Source organism: Panulirus ornatus, chromosome 19, assembly GCF_036320965.1.
Source record: "Panulirus ornatus isolate Po-2019 chromosome 19, ASM3632096v1, whole genome shotgun sequence".
NCBI lineage: Eukaryota > Metazoa > Arthropoda > Malacostraca > Decapoda > Palinuridae > Panulirus > Panulirus ornatus.
In genome coordinates, this window is record NC_092242.1 from 14,758,012 (window position 1) to 14,783,009 (window position 24,998).

The 24,998-nt window shown below is 39.0% G+C and overlaps 1 protein-coding gene across 2 annotated transcripts in view; it reads left to right on the plus strand.

Moving 5' to 3' along the window:
* The window catches only part of LOC139755404 (uncharacterized), a 36,727-nt gene extending 13,263 nt beyond the window's left edge, over positions 1–23,464 (plus strand). For both annotated transcript variants that reach the window (XM_071673682.1, XM_071673683.1), the window contains exons 2-4: positions 4,672–5,554; positions 17,777–17,910; positions 22,128–23,464. In XM_071673682.1, the coding sequence (XP_071529783.1) occupies positions 5,306–5,554; positions 17,777–17,910; positions 22,128–22,569 (825 nt within the window). In that variant the 5' untranslated portion in view covers positions 4,672–5,305 and the 3' untranslated portion in view covers positions 22,570–23,464. The remainder of the gene's footprint in view (positions 1–4,671; positions 5,555–17,776; positions 17,911–22,127) is intronic.
* The last annotated feature ends 1,534 nt before the right edge of the window (positions 23,465–24,998 follow it).

Sequence of the window (24,998 nt, forward strand, 5' to 3'; positions counted from 1 at the left end):
ACGCAACGGTTTAAGCTTTGGCATACCATACCAGACAGGGGGAAGGTGGAGGTGTGGTTGGTGTTCCCGGCTTTTTTAAGTGTAAAGCGTCATGCGTGAAAGGAGGAGTAATGTACCCAGATAATTCCACACACACGAAAGGTATTTATTATGCTTCATTACGGCTTTTATTTTATCATACATAATCACCCATGCGTTACAAAGGCGGTTCGTCGGATATGGTCCTTGGCAGCGGGGGCGCCTGAACGCCTCCCGCAACGGCCGACTGTATCCTCCTCCTCCTCCTTGTGTCACGGTTTACACTTCCCGTCATGGGACTCAGTCCCCCTCCCCCCCCCTTCCGTCACAGGTGACCCCCGCCGTCACGGATGGCTCGCTCCTAATGTCAGAGAATCCGAGCGTAACACGTTTTCAAGACAGAGATAAATAAACGTCAGCAAAATAAACGCCAGCAACTGTCTCGGCTCGTATCATGTGGTGTTACCGTATCTCCCATGATGACGCGCGTTTCCTACAACCCACTCCACGTCATGGTCGCAGGCGTGGCGATAAGGATGGGCATTGCCGGAGCGATACCGCCTTTGGCTTGGTCGTCGTCCACCCTTACTAGGAACGTGGGAAATGAAACGGGTACTTATCGTTTCCTAGAATTTCCTGCACATGCTCACATACCTCAACATACGCAACCCCGTTTAACTATCTGTAATTTACAACTATTATAAAAGACTTTTTCTTATCACTCGTTATACCGTAGGTCTTTCCAATAATACTGCTGAAACATCGCGCTTTTATACAAAGACCGTCGTTTTATCGGGCAGAAGGTTCGAGAGGGTTGAACGACACATTGGCAACAGTGTAAACAAAGTGGCCATCTGCTCGGTCCGCCCAACGGAACACATCGACTCACATGAGCTTGATGACCCGGGCAGGATGTAGACTTCCTCTATGCTACGAAAAGAAGTCATGAGGAAGTATTATATTACGAGAACATTTCATGGAATGTCCACATGCTTCGCTGACATTCATACCTAACGTGTGGAATATGTTAGGGAGAAATGACAACAACAATATGATCAGATATTCGTTACTTTTAGTGTTAGAGTTGTAAACTTCATGTGATATTTAGAATCATGTTAAGAGGACAAGAGAAGTGACAAAGGCGAGGTGACGAAACAGGTTGTTACAAGGTTGTGAGTAGTGTGGAGGTGGCGGGGGTATAATAATCAGAGGGAATTAGCAAGGTGGTGGTGGACAGACGGTGTTAAATTGTGTTCTTTCCTTTAAACTAGACTGCCAGAAACCTTTTGAGCGTAACTGCACGACCCTTTGTTACGACGTTTATTACCTCTGAGCACGACGATATGATCGTTGGGACTATAATGACCCAGCTTTTGACCAGGTAATCATACCTAAGAATAGCACCGTCTTGCCTAAAGGGTCAGTGTGTTCATGGGTTATGCCATCGTCCTCACGTAGGCAGGACACCCCTCCCCCTACTCTCTCTCTCTCTCTCTCTCTCTCTCTCTCTCTCTCTCTCTCTCTCTCGGCTCCCCTACCACCCACCCGAGCCAGAGTTGGCCGAGGTGAGACGTTCTCTTCGACACGTGTTTACTGCTTGTTCTCCTTGTTTACAGGTTGACTCACTGGCGGCATGATGTCACCCTCCTTGATTTTGAGACGCGGAGTCAAAGCTCGACTCTCTCCGTTAACCAGCCTCGTCCTAATATATATATATATATATATATATATATATATATATATATATATATATATATATATATATGTATGTATATATGTATAACCTCACCTGCCTCGAAACTGTCGCGTGTTCCTCCTTACCTAGTTTTTGTCTAAGTTATTTCTCCTCCTCTTCCCCATAATTTCCTTCTTTCTGGAATGTAGATATTTGCGTGTATGCATTTGTATTTTACTATACCAAAGGAGTAGCTTGCTTGCCTTTTTTTTTTTTTTTTTGTTCTTGTGAATGAGTGTGCGCTTGTGTGTCTAGATGCTTACGTGTGTGTGCGTGTACTTGTGATTGTATGTTTGTTTGTATATGTACTTTTTGTCTATATTATGTGCCTGCCTCTGTATGTGTGTGTGTGTGTACTCACATGCCCGTAAATAAAATGCCATTTCGTGAATATTCAGTTCTGTACACGGGAGGAAGAGAGAGCTCGCTTAGTCCACCATCTCCATATATGTGTCGTGGGAGTCTCCAAGTTTTCCAGTACCAGCAACACCCAGTTAGTGTGTTCATGTGCCCATCTGTCTGGCTTAAGCCATGTTTTTCCTCGTGTGCGTCGTCTCTCTCTCTCTCTCTCTCTCTCTCTCTCTCTCTCTCTCGTTTCCTTTTGTGGCATATTTTTGTCGCGACATTCCTATAAAGTATCTGGTTAGTTCGATTTTCAGCAATTTTATTAAGAAGCTTAAAATGTCGAACTGGTGATCTTTCATTATTTTTATTTATTTTTCTTTTATCTATCATTACGAATTAGGAAGCTTTGTCAGAGCTTCATCAAGTCGACGATCTTTCTTCGATTAAGGGTAATTAAAACGGTCAACTGAGGCATGCTCTAAATTTGATCAATCGTTGGCAGTTCTGATCCCCTTAAGCACGGCCCATAGGTATTATGACCTTGAATGTCAGGTCAAACGTAAAACCAATCATACCTTGCAAGGGTTTTTCCATTGTCAAAAGTTGATTTACTTGAATCTGTATCCTGTAGTTGTAAGGTAATATTCCTGTAATTCAACTGATTTTCTTCCTTTCTTCAACTTTTACTAGTGTCAAATGCTTAGCATCTGGGGACCTTTAAAGTTCAGGATTAAGAAAGCTGTCTGGTCGGTTTCACAGTATTAACTGGGTTGTAAAACAAAAACAAAAATCGTAAATAAGATGACAGTATTGGAGTGTTGACGGACCAGCTCTGCACGAAGAAACTTGTAAACGCCAAGAAGAAATTTGATTGCAAAAAGAAAAAAGGAAGAATGTTGGAAAAACTGGTCAGAGTAGGTCTTTCTAGTGGATAGTCGTCTAACTAACCAGTTGATAGAGACAGAAAGTGGTTTTAATTGTGATTTCGGCACAAAACCATAAAGTTTATGTGAAGAGAAAGCAAAGCGACTGTTTCGAGACACCAGCGCGTACCGCCCACCGCCGTGGCAGAACCGTCGCCACCAGCATAGTTGCATGTGTTAACCCCATGAGTACGACGACATAACTCCATGAGTATGACGACTTAACCTCATGGCTACAAAGACATAACCACATGAGTACGACGACTTAACCCCATGAGTACGACGACTTAACCTCTTGAGGAAGATGACTCAATCCCTTTAGCAAGACGACTTGATCTTCCCAGCATGATTGAAAAGAAAATAAACTACGATGACATCTCCACGAGTATGTGAAATGAAAAATAATGAGTACGGTGACTTAATTCCTCCTCATTATCAGACCGAACCTCATGAGTGTGAGAACAAACCCTTGAGGCTGGTGACTGAAATCGTCGTTCTTAAGTCTCAGGTCATCGTACTTAAGTCTCAGGTCAACGTACGTAAGTCTCAGGTCATCGTACTTAAATCTCAGGTCAACGTACGTAAGTCTCAGGTTATCGTACTTAAGTCCCAGGTCAACGTACGTGAGTCTCAGGTTATCGTACTTAAGTCGTTGTACTTTAAGAGGTTAAGGAGGAATTTAGTTCGTCGCGAACCATCTCCATCGACCCCGAAATAATAAATTTGTGGTTATTAACGACTAGCTTAATGCCTGGAGCATCACTCCTAATCAGAGAATCAAGTTCACCTGATTCACAGCTATACCTTCTGTTGGAATCAGTACAGTCACCCATCGTGAAAAAAAAAAAAAATGCTACTAAGACCCTACTCACGAGAGATTAATACATATGTTTACCTGTATGTCTACGAACATTCATGTGTATATCAAAAATGCGTACGTAATAAATTGATTTATTCATAAAACCTTTTAAGATAATCGTATGTGTGTGTGTGTGTGTGTGTGTGTGTGTTCTGCATTTGGTTAAAAATTCCTTCATTTCAACCTCCATTCTTCCCTAAGCACAAAGACCTATATCAATAACTCCTTTCAGAGTTTCACACCCCAAACTTTGTTGTGTCTGCACGTTTGCAGCTGTGTATTGAAATTATATTATTAAACCTAATTCTGTAATGAGTGGTTAATGTCTTGTGGAGTTTGTTACCATACAGAACCAAAACCTATTAATGGAATAATATTATTTCCCTTTGCACCGAAAGCACTTGGTTCCTCAGTAAAACATACTCATGATCAGTGATGAACATTTCAACAGTTTTATCTTCCATTGGCTTACAAACGTATATTTCTGTGGAAGTTGGTCGCGTCTGCCATCCTTAATCTCTTACGTAATTTGACTGCTGTCATGTTAATCCTTCATTATTTCAAAGTTTTGATAATTAAGTTGTTAAACTTCCTTCCAGTAACATTTTCAGTGATCCACAGCCGTCCAACTATTGATTACTTTTTTTTTTATTAGAATTAGAATGATTTCCAAATATTTATTTTTTGAGGTACTAGAAGAATGTTTCGGTGCATTTCGAATATACAGAAAAAGTTACTTTGTGAACATGGCTTATTACGGTAAGAGGCTTCATGAAACTTTTACTTTACAGGTTTTTATTAGGCGAAGGAACCGACAACCGAGAAGCTACCACTGGACGGACGAGGGGCCAGGCATCGAGAAGATTAAACGATTCGTTTTCTAGTTCTCATCCCTGGGTGGCAACGTCCCCGAACCTCTGCTGTGAATAAGTTCACTTTGTAGTTTGTCCGAACAGTGTAGCTACAAGACTAACTAAAATATGGCTTCCCCCTGATGTGTAAACCCACTACATTCCGGGAGTCGAGGATAAAGTTGTCAGATGTAAGTTACATGACCGTGAACAGAACGCTAGTCACTACTGGTTCGTGTAAAAAGTCAGAAAACCTGTTGAGAAACTCCAACTCAGAGAGAAATCCCCCGGAGAGTTGTGAAAAACTAGTTAAAATGTGCTCCAAAAAAACTATATATGTAAAGTAGTAAAATCTCTGCAAGAACTTGCTACAAAGAGAAATCTGTTGAGCAAAAAAAAAAAAAAAAAAGTACGCCGAGAACTGACACCTGCCTAGTTTGGAACCAGCTGCCTAGGCAACAAACTACTGTGGCAGCCGTTTAGTGCTAGCAACTAGCCGTTGTGACAACCGCGGGAACTATCCCTTACGCAAGCCATAACCTAAAGCCATCAGTCAGTCTCATCCACCTACAAGATGACGCGCACTTCCGTCAGTATCGCCACCGTGTACTCCTCGGCCCAGTGTGTCCTGTCGGTGGTGGGCTCTGTCGGTGTGATCCTTCTATTTGCCGGCATCCCACAGCTCATCTATTCCCCCGAGGTGAGCGTGGCCAACCTCATGACCTTCCTGCTGGGGGCCATCCTCATCACCACCATGGTGGCCGGCAACTCCTTCCTCAACTACAAGTACCGTCGATTCGAGCGGGAAGCTAGGCTACGCAGGGTAAGTGGCTGAAGAAGTAGTATGTTTGAACGTTCACTTGGAAATTTGCTTAGTTGTTTACGTTTACCGTAAATTAATCTTGAACGATCAAGTGAAAAATTTACATGAAAAACCCAAATTATATTGAAAGTCATTATCACCTCATTACCTATATAGCGTACAAAAAAAAAAGAAAAAAAAAATCGAGTGAAAAGTCGTATTTTCCGAGCGTTTCTACCTACATTACATTACACTCAAACCATCTACACATAACCTCAACAGTTTGGGAATCAATGGCAAGTACTCCACCATGAGTAACCGGATGTAAGCAGGAGCGGACTGAGCTGCGTCCTGGTAGCTCGCCTGGGAAGACTGGCGTCAGCCGTTTATTATGTTTTTTTAAGCTTTATCCAGTTCCCCTGTGGTTTCCCAGACAAATGATGACGATCATCCGGTCGTTTTTTTTTTTTTTTTCTATCCCCTGTAGTCGCTTTACGTTCTTTGTACTTCGTAAGGATACACAACTGTCTTTACTACCTCGGTAGTGGACAATACAAACGCAAACCCTGGTCGGTGAATTCCTCAAGCACGACCGTATGAACTTCGAGTACGATGATATATGGCTTGAGTACAGTGGGGTAACCTGTGGTCTGACCCTTTTTGGGTTAGGTCAGAGGTCACGCCTTTATATCTTAGTGTCGTATTATTGAGCTTAATATTCATACCGTCGTGCTCAACAGTGAGCAGCGCTGTAACTCTCACCATGTGACTCCGTCTTTTCTATGCCATACACATATTCATTACGTAAAGACGAAAAAGTAATGAAAATAGCGTCGATACTCCTACGTTTTGCAGATGGAATGGCGATAAAATTCCGTTTTCTCTTTTTTAGCCATTTCGATTAATTTTCTTAACTTGAAATTTTGATGAGAAATAAGCTGTTTTTAGAAGAGTTTCTTCTTTCTATATCAATTGTGTAACGATTCTTTTTATGAACTTAACGAAGTTTAATAATTTTTGTCTACAGTGCGTCTAAACAAATATTTTTAGTCCAGCTGCATTTATACGAAAACCCTCTAATACGAAAATATTTCTAAAATATACAAGCTATTGTAAAATGACTTAAAAAATATTCCTCCATCTAAAAAATAATGGTTCTTGAAAAATGTATAACGCCACATACCATGCTCGCCGACTTGCTAAAACCATGCTGAATCTTCCTTCGTCGTTTCTGGCCTCTGAATCGCTTCGTGTTCTTTCTGTAGACAACACTTTACTTTTAAATCACCTATATCTCGATGTTCGTGTTAACAGGGATGAATGTAAACGTTTACTAATGCAGTTTCTGTAGCATTTTTTATCACTAACTCCGCGCGGTCACCTTAAACACAGAGAACTGCACGCCTCAATGACAATAGGCCATACCTCCTCAACATGTCGACCAATGAAAATTCATTATTGGCCTAACAGAATGACAAGTTTTGAAACACCTCGTTCACCACTTGTTGACGTAGCTTTCATAGTAATTAAATTCTGCTTGTTTTGTTGGTATACTTTGATAGGTCATTTCAGATTTGTGCACCTTTATTTACACTTCTGTGGAAAAATATTTCTTTAGATTCAACACTTAAGAGATACTCTTCTTAAAACACTGCATTGATGGGTTCCATGACGTCATGCATCAAGGTACACTATCCCATGTGCTCCACGTCATAGTAGCCCCGCCCAACATTCCATGTTGTTCGGTTGAATCTGCGAGGCCAAATGGTAATAAATGTTCACTCTACACGTATGATGTGGATAACGAATTTGTCATTCGTAATACCCTTCTTATACATATGTATCATAAAGCTTTATTGGGATCAACACTTATCCGATCTTCTCTCAACTTAAAACGCTTTCCCTGCATCTTAAATTTCACTACAATGAATACAGAAAAACATTGGTAGCATCTGTGCTGGAAATATCTTTAGCTTGGGGTTGGCATGGGCGGGAATAGAGGGGATAATGAAATTTACGATGACGTCTGTGTCACAGTAGTGTTTCGAAATTAGTGGATGCTGTTGGTTTTAATTTGAAGGCATTCGTGTTGTTTCAGAAAGGTCTCAGAATTGGTCGTAGGCTACTTTGAAGACTTTAGTCTAGAATTTTAAAATGAAAGCCTCCGTCACTGTCAGCGAGGCCCCTCCAATGTAGAACTCCCTCCCAGTATAGTACATATTGGTAATTACGCATTTATACAACAAAACGAGACGGCTCCTCCGTGTTCAAAACTAATGACGCTTCTCAGTACTGTGTTCAAAAGTTTCTCGTTAAAAAACCGACTGTATATATATCACGTTTAGCTTAAATTCAAAATATGGGGTAAGCGCATGGGTTGACATTTTATCTCGTGACGTCAGAGTTAGTCTTTGTTGTCACAAAACTGACTGTATAGTTGGCTGGCTTCTGTGGATGACGTTGTTGCATATCCTTATTTTTAAAATTTTCCTTTTTAGCTTAAGGTTTCTGAGAAACTTTGAAGAGATCCGTAAGTTTTTCATATTATATGATGAAGAGAGCATTTAAATTTAACTCGAGTACATTGGTATATTTATTTCCATATGCGGTATTACTGGAAGGTCGCCACCTCTCCATAGTTTGACCGTGACATAATGTGTTATGCAACTTTATAAGACCAAGCGGAGGCTAAAAAAGAAAAAAGAAAAAGATTGTGTTTAGACTTCAGGAAGGTGGGTGGATTAGGTCATAGTTCACCGCGGACTTGTTTGTCTCGCGCAGCGTGAACAGCACTTAGAACCACCATACTTGACGACACCCTCTCTCTAATGGGCGTTTGCCCTTCCCTGTGGGCGTAGAGTCTGGTGCGAACTTACCTACGTGTTCGTTGCAAGCGGAGAAAGTTCTGCATTGGTGGAGCTCAGCTGATCTGTGAAAATGTTTTTGATATGTATCTTTTCAAGCAAAATATAAATCAACCTTAAACTTATGGACAAAATGGAACCCCAGGTTCCGTGGTTATAGTAATAGCGAGAGAAAACGAGTGGTATAGCGAGCCGTAGCTTCAGCGAAAGTATGGAACGAACATCTGTTGTTAGTTTACTGTGTAAACCCGCCATTGTGGCCTGAGTTATACCTTTAGACTGAATGTTCCTCATGGAGTGAAAAGTTTGAGTTAGGTTTACAGAGAAGCCATAGCATTCGGGTCATTTATAAAAACACATTCCAGCTTCGGTAATATTTTTTTTTTTCGTTGGGTGTCTATCATTACTTGCTGTTTGAAAAAGTAGCAGCTATTCCCTCAGAATTAGAAGTGATAGTTGAACTGTAATCATGGCAAAAACTTTAATTATACTTGCGGTATAGTAACCGCTGTTATTAACCACCTTGAATACGATAGTACGTACGATCGGCCTTGTAGTCATCATATCCATACTCGAATGGAATTAATGACTTTAGAAACTAGTCACAATAAACTGACATACAGACACACTGACATTCTCTAAAGGATGTTACGTTATAAAAACTTGATTTAATCTATCATTATTATTATTATTATTATTATTATTATTATTATTTAAAAACTGACAAATATGGTTGAAGAACATCTGCGTAACGTCTTTCAAGATATAGCGGTCTCTGGGAGTGGGTGGTTTTTTTTTTTTTTACTATGATCTGCTCCATGGTTAGGGGTTGCCTAACTATGTTGCAAAAGTAAACACAAGGAGTTGATCGTGAGGTAATCTCTCTCTCTCTCTCTCTCTCTCTCTCTCTCTCTCTCTCTCTCTCTCTCTCTCTCTCTCTCTCTCGTAGTACTTTGTATTATACTGTTGACTTCTCTTCCTGTCTCATATACTTCGTTTCTTACATTTCTTTTCCGTCTTAGTCCGTCTGTCTTTACGTGAGTGACGCCATTTAATACTGCAGCAGGTTTAAACCCCTGAGCATGACTGCACAACCCTTGAGGATAACGATGCGACCCTAGTAGTATGACGGTACGACCCTTGAGCATGACGGTACGACCAGTATGCCATGACGGAACGACCATTTGGGCACATTGGTACAACGACGCCCTAGATATGATGGTCAGTATTTTTGGACCTCATCCCTTTTAAAGGCCAACTATATTATGATACCCAAAGGGTCATGCCGTCGTGCTCAAGGGTCTTACCGTCGTGTTCACAGGGTTAAATGCTTCGTGGGCTCCTCAACTGTTTTTATCTGGATAACTAGTTGTGGGAAAGGGCAGGTTATGGCTGCCTGTGCTCCTTGAAGGCCAATCGTGAGCCGAGATGGTGTCAAGGAAGTGTTCTCATAGCCCCGCCCCCTCCCCCCCCCCAAAAAAAAAGGGAAAAAAATACAAAGAAAAAACAGTTATGTGTGATTAACTTAGCTGTCTGTTGAATGGAAATGTATATATTTTTTATATTTTTCATCTTTTCTTGAAGTCCTGAAGAACAATGGAAGGTATCGGGTTGGAAACAGAGGCAAGCTATTGTGTGATTAAATCCGTGAAGGGCAGGCAAGTAGATCAGAGAGAGAGAGAGAGAGAGAGAGAGAGAGAGAGAGAGAGAGAGAGAGAGAGAGAGAGAGAGAGAGAGATTCTTGTGCAATGTTGTGGAGATACATGACCGCGTGTTGGCTGTTAGATGTAGTGTTGTGAGATGGCATTGGTTACTTAGCGTGTTAAGAGCAGAGATGGAGAGACAGTGTATATACACAGGAGAGAGAGAGAGAGAGAGAGAGAGAGAGAGAGAGAGAGAGAGAGAGAGAGAGAGAGAGAGAGAGAGAGAGAGAGAGAGTTTAAGTAGCTAGGGCACGTGTCTTGGTCCTTTGTATTCCTGGTGAGGCCCGGCGCCATGTTTATTTACTAAGGTAGACAGGTCCGTTAACTTGTACTTCAACGCGTTTAATAGGCTTTCCTGTCAGCTCACCATTAGGCCTACATGGGACTGAGAACTTATTTATTATTTGAGGTAAAAATGTATGACATGTGGTGTGTAGCTTTCTTGTATTGGTTTAGTATATTGATAACATTTGTAGGTCCTAATTGTGGACACCTACCTTTATTGCTTTCTTATTTACGTACCGATTCTAGCGGTTTGTTAAATCTATCTGGAGCTTGTGAATTATTATTTGTTCTCATATAAACATCTGGATCTTTATATAGTGCCGGAGTAAATGTTCGTCGGGTATTAAAAAATGTATTGTCTTCGATGAGGTGGTGTTATGACGAGTTAGCAGCCCCAGTTACCGAGTTGTGGATAACAAACAGCAAACAAAGGCTGGCGCATGGGCGAGCGCTCCCTGGGAGACGGTTTCCCACACTTACATGGCACACGTGTACATATAGATGTGGATATGTATATAAGCAAAGGTGTAAACGCACTAGCACGCTTCGACAGATACACGCATGTACATTCACGCACGTACGAAATAGCTTAATTAAGTACTACGGTATTGTGTAATGCTAATCACATTTTGGATTAAAAGTTCCTGTAATGGTCCTGGAAACGCGATTTCTAAGGGTTAGGGTGTGAGGGGATTACCGTAAGGCCCGAGCGTCGTACTCAAAGGAAGAAAGTGAGTGGTAACACGTTACCACCTGAGGTAACGGTTCCTCTTACGGCAGAACAAGACAGCCCTGCCGACTAAGAGTCACAGTTTACTTTTGTGTTTTAGGCAATGCGTGAGTACTTATGCATTTGTTTTGAGCAACTTTTTTTTCTGTACTTTAATGGTAATATACACACATATCCCTTAGTCTCCTAGTGAAAGAGTCCTAAACGTTTGGTAACACTGGCGCCACCAACTGTTGCCACCTCGGGTGACGTCACAAGGAGCTCAAGGTCGGCTTGCAAAACTTTACGCCATCTGTTGGAGGTGGGCGAAAGTGGACGCAGACAGTGCACTCCGCATAACAAAAGGGAATGTGGCGGTAGGGAACAAGCACGCCATTAGTGGAGAAAAAGCATCTTAGCTTAGTTGACATCTCCATACATTATATCAATAATGTTTACCTTAATTTTTTAAGTTATATTTGAATCAATTATTAATCAGGTATCAAAATGAAAATTATGAGAACAAAGGCAGCTCCATTTCTGCTTTAAATGATGTTTCCAGGCAGAAAGAAAATTAAACATTTGTGTACAATCAATTGATAGTGAAAGTGTCTCTCGTCAGTTATATATCAAATCCTGTACCTTCTTTTCTTCATACTGCCATCACCTGCTAATACCATTTTAGTGTTATCAATACATCCGCGTTATTTATAGTTAACTGTACGTTACCTCCCTTGGCTTTATTTCGTCAAGACGCTCTGTCCACAGAATATATTATGGGGATTCTTACCTTGTTTTATGACCATGGACACTAAGTAGACCTGCGCCCACAGCTGACGTAAGAGGTGACAGAAATAATAATGAGGGAGAACAGGAGTCGTAAGAAGTGCGGGGAAGCTTGGCAAACTGTGCGAAGTGAACGTCACGCTGGTGGGAGTGAATGAGAATGACATGCGGTGCGCCTCTCTCTCTCTCTCTCTCTCTCTCTCTCTCTCTCTCTCTCTCTCTCTCTCTCTCTCTCTCTCTCTCTCTCTCTCTCTCACCGAATCTTTACGAAGGAGAGGCGTCCACTCCTTAGTTTCACAGTCAGGTCGCCGCCTAGCCTTCTGTCAGACTTAAATGCTTGACGTAGGGCCTCCATATCCATCCTTTACTTTAGATGAGTAATGGGATGTATTAACGAAGGACCTTTCATCCATGCAGGAAGAACAGCCACAGACGAAGACACAAACACAAGCAAAACGTTCCACCTGACATGTAAAAATGATATGCACCTGAGGAGGAGGAAGTACACAAACGCATACATATCAAAACAAACAAAAAGTGTGCATTGAGGAAAACATAAAAAAAAAACATAGATGAGCATTCAGAAAGATATTAATACATGCAAAGATACAGCGACAAAAATATATATCCAAAATGGTTACAAAAACATATACACGTACATGTAAAAAGTACACTTTTTCAGATACGGACATATATACATGAACACAAGTACAAAGAAACATGTATAAAACTAACACTTACTTATATTCAAGACAATGTGTCTCTCTCCTCTTTACAGTTAGATAATTACACGGGTGGAACTTGGTTACCCCACTGACCTCTCCCTGTAATAAGTCAGGAAGGAAGTGGTTGTTAGGATGTCACGTGAAATAATGGACCTCCTTCCTCAATCCTTCAATGCTTTCCCTTGGATATTATACAGCGAACCGTGTGATGGCCTGGAAAACTTATAATATTAATTACATGGGGGAAATTTGTCAAAACTGACACATAGACGATTTTGATGGTTCACTTCGGGGTGCCATGTTTTGTGTACCACTATCATAATTTCTTTTGTGTTTTTCTTTTGCTTCGCTTTTAACGTATTAGTTTATGCACCTCTACCGTCGCCGTAAATTGATTCATGGTAATAAATGTATAGATTCAGTCACATAGCGAACTGGCTGTGAAAGAAAGGACACATGGAAACAAATGGGGCTTAGAAGTGTTGGAGTTCGTTCAGGTTCATATCATGAATGCATCCGGGTTTTTTTTTCTTTCTTTATTGGCCGGATGTGATTTCAAGATTGTCAGGCAGAAGGCACCGAGCGACGTGTTTGATATAAAAAAAAAAAAAAGGTCAAACTAGGCTGTCACCACGGCAGGCAGCCATTCTCCTAAATAGTCACCCGAGTTCATCACTTTTATTATTGATATTGTTGTGCTCTGGTGTTTCTCTTCACCACCATCACCACCACTGCCAGCTTTCCTCCACCAGCCTTATAACCACTCCCAGCTCTTCCACTCGTATAACCATTCCCAGTTCTCTTCCACCATTCCACTTTTCTACCCACAACCACCAGCACTCTACTTTCTTCCAACCACCATAATTAGTCCCAGTTTTCTTCCACCATCACAACCAATCCATTTCACTTCCACCACAACTTCATTGACTCCAAGGAAAACCGAATGAGAATAGGCAGAAATATACTGTATAAAACAAACTTACAGAAGAACATTAGTTACTTCTACAATTATTTTATAAAATACCCTTTTTTTCTCTTTTGAAAGGAAAAATAGGATATATATATATATATATATATATATATATATATATATATATATATGTGTGTGTGTGTATGTATGTGTGTCTGTGTGTGTGACTTACGCAAGTGACCAATGTAACAACCGTCCGTTTTCTTTTTAAAACGATATTTTTTTATCAGCAATTTTTTTTTGTTTCGTCGAGCTAAACTCCTTTGATAATTGTTCCCAGGTGCTTTATTGAATATGAATATATATATTTATTAATAAATGGTCGCCTGTCTCAACATGCTCACTTCTGTGCAACACCTGTGTTCAGTTGTATGAGAATTTGATCACTGTTGACGACTTAAAAGCAGCTAAATTTTCTAAAAGTGCGTGTTCTTTCATTATCACTCAATTTATATTGAGCTTTACAACATAGTCTTTACTAAATCCATGGTACGCCGTTTCTAAACCACCACCATAAGGAATTTCTAGTACCACTCTGAACTTGGCTGTGAAATAAATTCCTCTCTACCTTCTCGAAACATTTTCTTTTGTTGCTAAATGTTCTCAACGGTATAGTCCACTTTTGCTTCATAAGTAGGATCGCTTGCAGGTACAGAACGAAGTGGACAGATAATAACGAAAAAAAAAATAAGGGACGTCCGGCTGGAAACTCTTGCATTGCTGTATTCGTTGTTACCAAGTTACTTTATATTGGACTTTGTGGTGTGTATTGGTCATTGTTACGGACAAGTGTAAAAACATGGTACATAAATGCAATGCTGAGAGACGGATGCAACACGAGTGTATAACTCTCTGCCCGTAACACACAAATAGTATTCAAACACACACATTGTATATAAACTACGTAGACGCGCATTTCAGGAAACCTCATCATGGTCCGGTAGGCCTTTCTCTTGTTAAAAGATTCGTCAAGCCTTTACCCTGACTTGGGCCGTTGTTTAAACAGACGGCCTGCCACTGTCTTTTCTCTTAATAGGCCTTCTCTGTTTTAACCAAGTATTTCTGTATACTCTTTCTCTCTGATAGCATTTCGTTGAACACACGGGCACGTATATCTCTGCTTGTGGAGATGATAATTTTCATCAATCTACGTCGCCAGGATTCCCGGCATGGAAACCAATTTGGGTTTTTCCATTTACTCTTGGTTACCGATATAATGATAAGAATAGCGCTCTCTCAAAGCATTGTAGTCAATAACCATTCTCTACTGTTCAGAGAAATCAGTTACGTCAAATTTTTGATATACGATGGTAAGACCTTGAGACCCAGTGAATATTTTTCTTACACTTGGTTTTGGTTTGCTTGTGTAGAACGCATCGACTTACAGTAATACACTTGGCTTTCCTTCTTGACCAGTCGATCCATACTTGTAGTTCGTTTACATCTCTGGTTAATAGCAGGGAGGGAATACACAGAGCGACAGATGCCCTTTCCTTGAAACAATATGTTATATCGCAGACTACACCGTTATGAAGTTAAGGTCGTGTGTAACGGTATTATAGCTTGCTATTTATCTGGGTAATAAAACCACTTTTTCTCTCTAACTCAAATTCCACTTCAGAGGACAGCAACATCCCATTTTCTCTTGATAACCTTTTAGTAATCGTACTTTTTTCCTTCTATGTTTTCTTAGTCCGAACAGCACTGTGCTTATAGACAAGTAAGGTAAAGAGACGGATGGCTTTTCTCCTCGTATTTTGTAGTTTTGACTCGTGTATGGTCGTTTACTCTCAAAACTAACATTTTTCATTCATTTTGGAAACTCGTTGGTATAACATACTATTCCTACAAAAACGTGTCTGTTCTGATCCCTCCAACCATCTTCCTGTTGTTTTCAAATATTACACACACTCTTAGTTCTGACATCAAGAAAGTATATAAGTCAATTCTGAATTCAAGGTTTCATGTGTATCACTTCTTATGAGGACAGCGAGGGCTGGAGAAATGAGTTAAGTAGGAAACGATTTCCTCTCCTCGTCAACAGCTGCCTCCGGTTACACCGGTGATATGTCTGACCTACAGCAAGCCTTTCGTGGCATGACGTAAACAGATGGGCCATGGTTGCATGTTAACCAAACTGTGCTGCTTTCGTTTCCACGAACGTATATCTTGTTATGCATGTATATATTCATCCACCTGAAACAGATATCTTACTGTATCTGTCCCTTGTTATCACTCGGATAAAAAAGTTATTTAGTTTTCGCAAACACTGGCACGATTCAGCAAGGGTGTGTGGTGAGGCTAACCCAAGAGAAGCAGTACTGGGAGATGGTGTGTACGAAGGTTAAGGTTTCCTGATCTTGTCTGGCGAAAGGGGCCAGGGGGAGCGAGAGGAGTACAACAATGTCAAGGTAGACACCCACTCGCATGTTTCCGTGGGACTTGCCTCCTCTTTAGCTTGGTTATTTGTTTCCATGATTCCTTATACCCGACCCCATACTGCCCTCGAAAGACCACTTCGTCCTGTTTCCGTCAGTATACCTCTCCATTCGGAAACCCCACTCTCTCATGATTGGCCTATTTTTTTTTTTTTTCTGTATTTCTTATAAGTAGGAAATTCTACTCCCCTTAGGTTTGCCTGCCTCTTACCTCCAGTCCATTTACCAGTTTGCAGTACTCACTTTGTAGACCTTACATATATAACAATCCCATATCTTTTTTCACAACCCGAGCCACCCTTTCACATTGTTCACCACTTTCACAGTCCTTTTAACCCTGACCTACTTACCGGTGCTCCTCTCAAGATTACATTCTTGGTCCCTTTCTAAGGTAGACCCAGTAAATCGGGAGTGAAAGTGTTGCCTCATCCTTTACCATATATATATATATATATATATATATATATATATATATATATATATATATATATATAGGGAGCGGAGAGGCTGGAAATCCACCCCTCTCGTTTTCCATTTTCCAAAGGTAAGAACAGAGAACGGGGGCCCAAGTGAGGATATTCCCTCCCTCAAAGGCTCATTCCTCTGCCATTTCCCGGGTTATCGAGGTAGCGTTAAGAACAGAGTGAAATATATATATATATATATATATATATATATATATATATATATATATATATATATATATATATATCTCAATGTTGGAAGTAACGCAAAGGAAGCGAGACCTAAAACAAAAGCTTTGAGTTTATCTCACCACTACAAACACCATGTAAAAGCAGTGGGTACAGTTTTCTTGTTGAACTTGAATAAGTCATGAACCTGGAATTATCAGGCAGATTTATTTAAGTTAGTTATATGTGTTTGATCAATTCCTTAACGTGAGAAACGATGAGATGGAGAGCGAGTTTGGGAGGGGGAATACGAAGTTGACGTAGAGACGGGTGTGGTGTGGTGGATGTCAGCTATTGCGAAAGATGGAACGTCTTTACGCTAGATACTTACATCCGGCCTACTGTAATATCATTACTCAGAACGTGTTGTAATTCAAGTATTTACACTGAGAAAATCAGGCAATACCGAAGAGCTAGCCATGCTTAACTAGCATGACGCTATTTGTTAAGCTGTTTCAGAGCTCTGCACAGATTTCTAAACTAAAGAAAACTACCTGATTCCCACTTGCTTTATCACACAAGTGTTGAACATTCATTACAAGAGATCCTGATTGGCATGTTATCGCAGATGTGTCTGGCTCCTTGGTAGGTTAGTCCGACCAAGTATGAAAATATTCAAATCACTTCGTATCCATATAACTTTGTTTCGTAACCAGTTTAGGTAAATTAGGTTACACATCTCCAACTGCAAGTAATGTTCCCAGGTCGTACTCCTTTATCTTGAATATATTTCCCTATTTGGCTCGTTACTTAAAATAAGTCAGTACAACCAAAAAACAGCCATTGCTTCTATAGTTACTAATATAATGTTTATAAAAGGGAAAAACAGGTTATTGGCTTCACAGCTGTATTAATACTGGTACTAAACAGATACCACTACATTTAATACTGCCAGAAAACTTTTACAGGTCCTGCTTCCATCATGATGTTGATATTAAAATTTTCGGTTTCTTTTTTTAAAAAATTACAAGTTTTGACTTCTCGTAACGAATAGTATTAACGTCATAAACTGCCATCGCTTTACACCTTGTTCAACTAACCAGTTTTTTTTTTTTTTTCTTTGACCCATAGAGCGCCAGTAACTCGACGGAGAATGGAATTTCAGCAGTGGATCCTGAAGACAAACCTCCCAGCTACGAAGCCATCCTCACCTCCGATGGACTACCGCCGGACTATTACACAGTTTTAGGGGAGAAGCCTCCTCGGTGAGTTCTTAATTATGCCTTTGGCGCAGGTGGTTCTGATTCTCACAATTAATTCAGAGTCAATTAATTCTGTTTAGTGTCACAAAGGTATTCAACCCCCATCCCAAGGGCTGCTTCTTGTCACTTTCTAGGTAGTTATAAAGGTTTAGGTGGTTGTGATCCTTCAAACTGTTCTCTACATATTCCCTGACAGGTGCTTTTGTTCAGTCCCTTTATATATATATATATATATATATATATATATATATATCTTTTCTTTTTCTTTCAAACTATTCGCCATTTCCCGCGTTATCGAGGTAGCGTTAAGAACAGAGAACTGGGCCTTTGAGGGAATATCCTCACCTGGCCCCCTTCTCTGTTCCTTCTTTTGGAAAATAAAAAAAAAAAAAGAAAATGAGAGGGGAGGATTTCCAGCCCCCCCGCTCCCTCCCCTTTTAGTCGCCTTCTACGACACGCAGGGAATACGTGGGAAGTATTCTCTCTCCCCTATCCCCATATATATTTTAATTTTCCAAAAGAAGGAAAAGAGAATTGGGCCAGGTGAGGGTATTCCCTCAAAGGCCCAGTCCTCTGTTCTTAACGCTACCTCGCTAATGCAGAAAATGGCGAATAGTTTGAAAGAAAAGAAAAGATATATATATATATTATCCCTGGGGATAGGAGAGAAAGAATACTTCCCACGTATTCCCTGTGTGTCGTAGAAGGCGACTAAAAGGGGAGGGAGCGGGGGGCTGGAAATCCTCCCCTCTCATTATTTTTTTTAATTTTCCAAAAGAAGGAACAGAGAAGGGGGCCAGGTGAGGATATTCCCTCAAAGGCCCAGCCCTCTGTTCTTAACGCTACCTCGCTAACGCGGGAAATGGTGAATAGTATGAAAGAAAGAAAGGAAAGATATACATATATATATATATATATATATGGTTTTAATGTCTTGAGTTTTTCCTTGCCATCTTTTCATCATTTTTGTTGTTCCTGTCATCCTTCGGGTGATTTTTATCTTTTTATGTTCTCATCTTTCAGGGGATTCATATTTTCCAAATGTTTTTACTCCTTTGTGGGTATAATCTTCTAGGTGATTTTTATATATTCATGTGGTGCTAAATCTTTCAGGTGGGTTTTTTACCTTCCCCGGTGAGTTTGTACCTTCCAAATCGATTTTATCTTCCCTAGAGGCTCTTTTATTCCTCCAAGTTATTCTTATCTTTAAGAAATGCTCTTTTAATAATTCTGTTGGTTTTATCTTCTCAAATGGCTTTTGTAATTCCGAGTTTTTTTTTTCATAACCCATCTTGTTCTGACTTCGGAGGGGTTTCATCCTATTCTTCTTTTTGGATGTTGCATGTTATATTTTTAATTTTAAAAGACTGAATCATGCATTGAAAAAAGAAAAACAATATTTTGAAAACTAAAATCTTTTTCTGATGGAATCTTGAAACTCTGCTTTCCTCGTTTTTGTCACATAATTTACACACTATACCGTATAGATTTTCCTTTCTTTCCCCTAACCATCAGCACATGGGTTACTGCTGCTTCCTACAATTTTTGCGTGGAGACAGGCCACTCAAGAATTGACCATTTTCATTCCAAATTCTCTCGAACAACAAGCTTTGGAATTCTTGTCCTTCATTTGTCTTTCTTTCTTCATATAACCTTTCCGCCTTTGAGAGTCAAGTTTGCAAACACCTGTGGAGCCCTGATTAATTTCTGCTCTCTTTACCAAAGCTTTACTCTTGTGTATCGAAGATGGGCTCTGATTGGGTGTGTTCTGCCTGTGCTAAGTTGGTTACTGTGTTAAAAAGAATTGTATTAAAAAGAATTAACACCAAATATATCTAGCATAGGAGTGCAAATAATAGGATAATGCACACAATACTTAAAGGGCAAATTATCATAGTGATACAGATACCAAGATATTTGTACTGGAGTTTAAGGCAACAGTCATGAATATATTCGCAAAAACCAACACATGGAATTAACTTGGCACAGTTCATCCTACTACTCCATGTCACACATGAAACCAAAATGTTAGTAATAATAAGGATTGCTCATATGTAACATATGTCACTCAATGTCTTTTGTTTCTGTGCTTATCTGTGTTACTAAACACTTGAAAGTGGTAACAACACAAATGAAAAGACATCTTGGAGGAGGCTTATCATGATCAGTAAATGGAAAATAGTACAGCCTTAAAGGTGCTCACCTTACTATGCTGCTGTGTGGAGAACAGCCTCAAAACTGCAGGAACCTGATAAAAAGGGAAACCAGGATAATGATATCTATTAATTTATTCAGATTATTTAACCATCTTACATCTCTCTTCATTTTATCCTCCATATTCCAATTACACTGAGCAAATTATCCATCTCCACTGCTATGTTTGACCTATCCAGACTTACAATATACACTTTGTGTTTAATATCCATATCACAGCAACAATTAAATTTTTCTTGTTCACCAGAGCTAAATTTAGATTCAATCTGTTTTTCTTTCTTGCATCACTTTACAATTCACCTTTCACACTACTTCAAAGTATGTAATTAATCCACAATTTCCAGATCATATGCAAACCAATCATACACTGTGATCTCCTATCCCTTTCAGAAACTAATATCTGACTTTATTTGCATTTGTATGCAGCATCCTTTTCCACACACATCACCAAAATGGCCCATCATTCTATCCTACTTCTCTTATCTAACAACATAGCAACATCTGCTGAGAACAACTGCAGCAACTTTAGTTGTGTTTCTCCATGGTTATCACACAACAACCATCCCTACTCTTTCTTATTTACTTTATTTACTTTCCATCCATAAAATATTAACTAACCATGATGACATGACACACTCTTGTTGCAATCCCACATTCATTTCAAACTACTCAATAATACCATTACTTGCTTTCTCCTTTGCACTACTCCCTCAATAATAGCTCTAAACAGCACTTAAGAGTTTCCCATGCTTACTGTCCTGTTCACTTTATTATAAGCCTTAACCATACTTATAAATGCTGCATACACCATGTTTCTTTGGATCTTTCTCTATGACAAGTTTACTTATTCATTTATTTATTATAGTTTATCACTGTCTCCCGCATTAGCAAGGTAGCGCAAGGAAACAGAGGAAAGAATGGCCCAACCCACCCACATACGCATGTGTATACATAAACACCCACACACACACACACATATACATACCTATACATATCAATGTATACATACATATACATACACATATATATACATAAATATACATGTACATATTCATACATGCTGCCTTCATCCATTCCTTCTGCCACCTTGCCACACATGAAATGGCACCCCCTTCCCCCCGCATGTGTGTGAGGTAGCGCTAGGAAAAGACAACAAAGGTCATATTCGCTCACACTTAGTCTCTAGTTGTCATGTGTAATGCACCAAAACCACAGCTCCCTTTCCACATCCAGGCCCCATAAACTTTCCATGGTTTACCCCAGACACTTCACATGCCCCGGTTCAATCCATTGTATAAATACAAAAATGTGAACTACACACCCTCTTCCCTTCTTAAACCCACCTCATTTTTCTTTTATAATTACCAGTCACAGTCCTACCATATACCTTGCTAACTGTATTAGAAAGACTTTGTTCCTCTGTAGTTCTTGCAATTGCGTTTCTTCCCGTTTCCTTTTTACAGTGGAACAACAGATGCTTTTGTCCAGTCATTAGAAGCATGATCACTTTTCTGTGCTTGCATACCAACCTTCCAGATTCACTCCGAAGCAGATCCACTTCCACTCTTCACCATCTTACTCCAGCTAAACTAGCTTTTACACTCTAAAAATTTTATTGATCTTTCTTTCTCCTTTCCCATATGTAATGAATGTAGTAATGGTATAAAACTTAAATGAAATGAGGGTTTAAATGCTACCTATCTCACTGTTTGAGATGAATACATGAATAAGAATATATAGAAAAACCAAGGTGTCTCAAGTATTCATTTACCATGAACAAGGCAAACATTAATAACCTTGAGAAAGAGCCAGTCCAAATTTAGCAGAAGTGGTACTTGCATAAATGCATATGAACAAGAAGTAAGTTTTTCATACTAAGATGTTGATATTGCAGGCCTTTGATATTAAATGTTGACAATGTTTAGTGTAACCTTTTTTTATACATTTGAGACAGCATATAATTCATATACACATACCTGTTATATTTTTCTTTTCTATCTCTCCAGATATGAGGACATTGCTAGTGGAATCTTCCTTAACAGCTTGCCTTCAGTCCCAGCATCTTGTCATACAGATCCAGTCACCAGCAACTCTGTTACTATTACATCAGAGACCTCTGCTTCAGTAGAAGTAGCATCAGTCAGTTGTGGACTTGACATCCAGCAAGAAGAGGTTCGGCCAAATACTTTTACCTTAGATAATGGAATAAATTCGGCAGCACAAATAGCCAACAGTGACAAAGATTCTCAAGATGAAGCACATCAAGAAATATTAGAAAGATCACTGAAACCAGAGTGTTATAGAAATAGAGAGGTAGATGGAAGAAAACATTATACAGAGGAAGAAAGAATTAGAAACACAGAAGGTAGCATACAATGTAATCATGGTGCTTTGAGTAGACAAGGTTCACAAGATTCCATGAGAAATCTTAATGAATCCGACTCATGAGGACTGATAATTCAGTGAATTGCTTATTTTTTAACAATATGTGCCATGTCACTGAAGCTTTACATATATGGAAAGGCATATATTCATATTGGATTACTCCAGAGTATTTTATATGAATATATCTGTATATAAGACCACAGTCTTATATGATAAACGAGTACTTTTCTGTTAGGCATAAGAAAACTAGTCTTGTATGATTCATCTTTTCATGTATGATAATTAATCCTACTTTTAATTAATGATAATTGATATTACAGTACTATTTTAAATTATAGTCACCTGTAATGCTAAAAAATTTGTAATTTCAGACCACTGCAACGAACAAACATGCAGAAAAAAAAACTTCACTTTTTATCAATGATTATGTCAACAAAGCATTACAGTATAGAATTACATTTTGTTTTCTACCTTTGGGTTCAATTTATTTTAGTTATTGCCCAGTTAATGAATCGTTTCTAAGTTCAACAACGTCTGGAAATATGAATCAACAAAGTTTTTTCTCTTAAATTGTGTAACATATGTCAGACATATTTTAGCCTCGAAAACCCATAAATTTTTCAAAATCTAAATAGAAATTTTTGTTATGGGCTTTCATAGTTCTCATTGTCCTCGAGTTTATAATGGACACCATATTTGATATACATTCATTATTTTTCTATTGTCAAGAGTTACAAAAAAATATCAGTATGTAAACCTCCATTACAATGCATGTTGACAAAAAAATATCAGTATGTAAACCTCCATTACAATGCATGTTGCACTAAGTAAATGCATTCATAAGTACTGTACATTCAGTTTTCAGTTGATTGTGATACTCGCAGTAGTTTAAGGCCTTTGCTGTACATATGATATCATTTTTATAATGAAATTTTTGTAATAAAATAAAAAAATTGTTTTTAACCCCATTTTCTTGACAAGTAATTAAGGGAATCCCTTTAACAAAATAAAAATAGTTTTCCATGAGGTTAGTCTTAGCATGCAGATTAACTTTGATTATTGGTCTATAGAAAACAAACTTGGTTTAAGGAGTGAAATCTGCTTAAAAGTGGGGAAAACATTTGAAGGGATGTTAAGATAATGTGGAAAATGAAGGCAGATATCAAGAATGAGGATTTCATTGGAGGGAAACTGTGGAATGACCACATAATCACTAATAAAGTGAATCATTTGTTCAGGCTAAATGTAACTACAGAAATACTAAAAAAAAAGCTGCTTTCAGCTAATATCCCTAATATGTATCTAAGTTTGGAGACTGCATAAGAAAAGTTAGTAATCATCAAAAAAAATAGTTACAAAGATTTTGATTTGGGCATCTTAAAGAGAAAAATAATCTATACTCACTTATAGCTCTTCCTTTGATCATGAACACTCCAAAAGGCAAGATCTTCAGAAGTTGAGATGTCATTGCAGATGCAGAAGAATTCCCTCCAGTTGATCTTATGCGTCATGGCAAAATCACCTTAAGTTTACATACAGAATGACAATTTTTGTCAACTTTCCTACTCTTCATTCACTATCAGCTCATTCTAAAACCAAATTCTGTCAGCTTTAAATTCCATAAATACACACTGCATGCACTTCACTTTCTTCTATGCCAGAATTATACCTACAGTACTTAATGTTTTAATTTCATAGACTCTTGTGCCATCACTTTGTTATTCCTTTCCTGTCAACTATGATTTAGATTATATAGGATGGATCAAGTATGCACAGTCTCTGCTCCCTGCAGTACCATATCCATAATCTATATTCATAGTACTACTGGAAGAGTCTCATTACCACACCACTTCCCATATTTTGTATACTAAGCTGGACACATCTTCCAAGACTAATATATCTATTTGCTCTTCCTCCCTCACACACAAAATACTTCCACTGTACAATGTGCAAAAGGTTAATTATAACATATTCCAAAAAGAAAAACAGCACATCATTCCCAAATGTGAGGTTAGGTCACATTGACATTTTAATGAACCAACAATGAAACTATCAACTAAAACACTTTCATAAAGAAACCATTGACAAATATTGTCACTGCCTTCAAAAATTCACATAAAACACATTCATTTATTTATAGTATGTTTTCATGATGGTTTAAATGACATGCAAGATGTTTCCCATTTTTTGGTTGAGTAATATGTGTGTGCATATGTGTGGTGGCTTGGTTGCTGGACATGGTCCTCCATCATGCATGACAAATACATAATTGTAACTCTCTCTCTCTCTCTCTTAGCATTCAGTGTTAATATATAAAGATTTTAAAATAATCACTTATGAACAAATTTACATTAATATGATTTATGACTGAAAAGAACATTGCAAATTAGAATTATTGTAAACATGTACAAGTAAGCAAAACTATTGGTCTCCCACTTCACCTTGGGTGTGGGCATGGGTGGCCACACCAGGGTTGCTAAAGTGTTAAATGA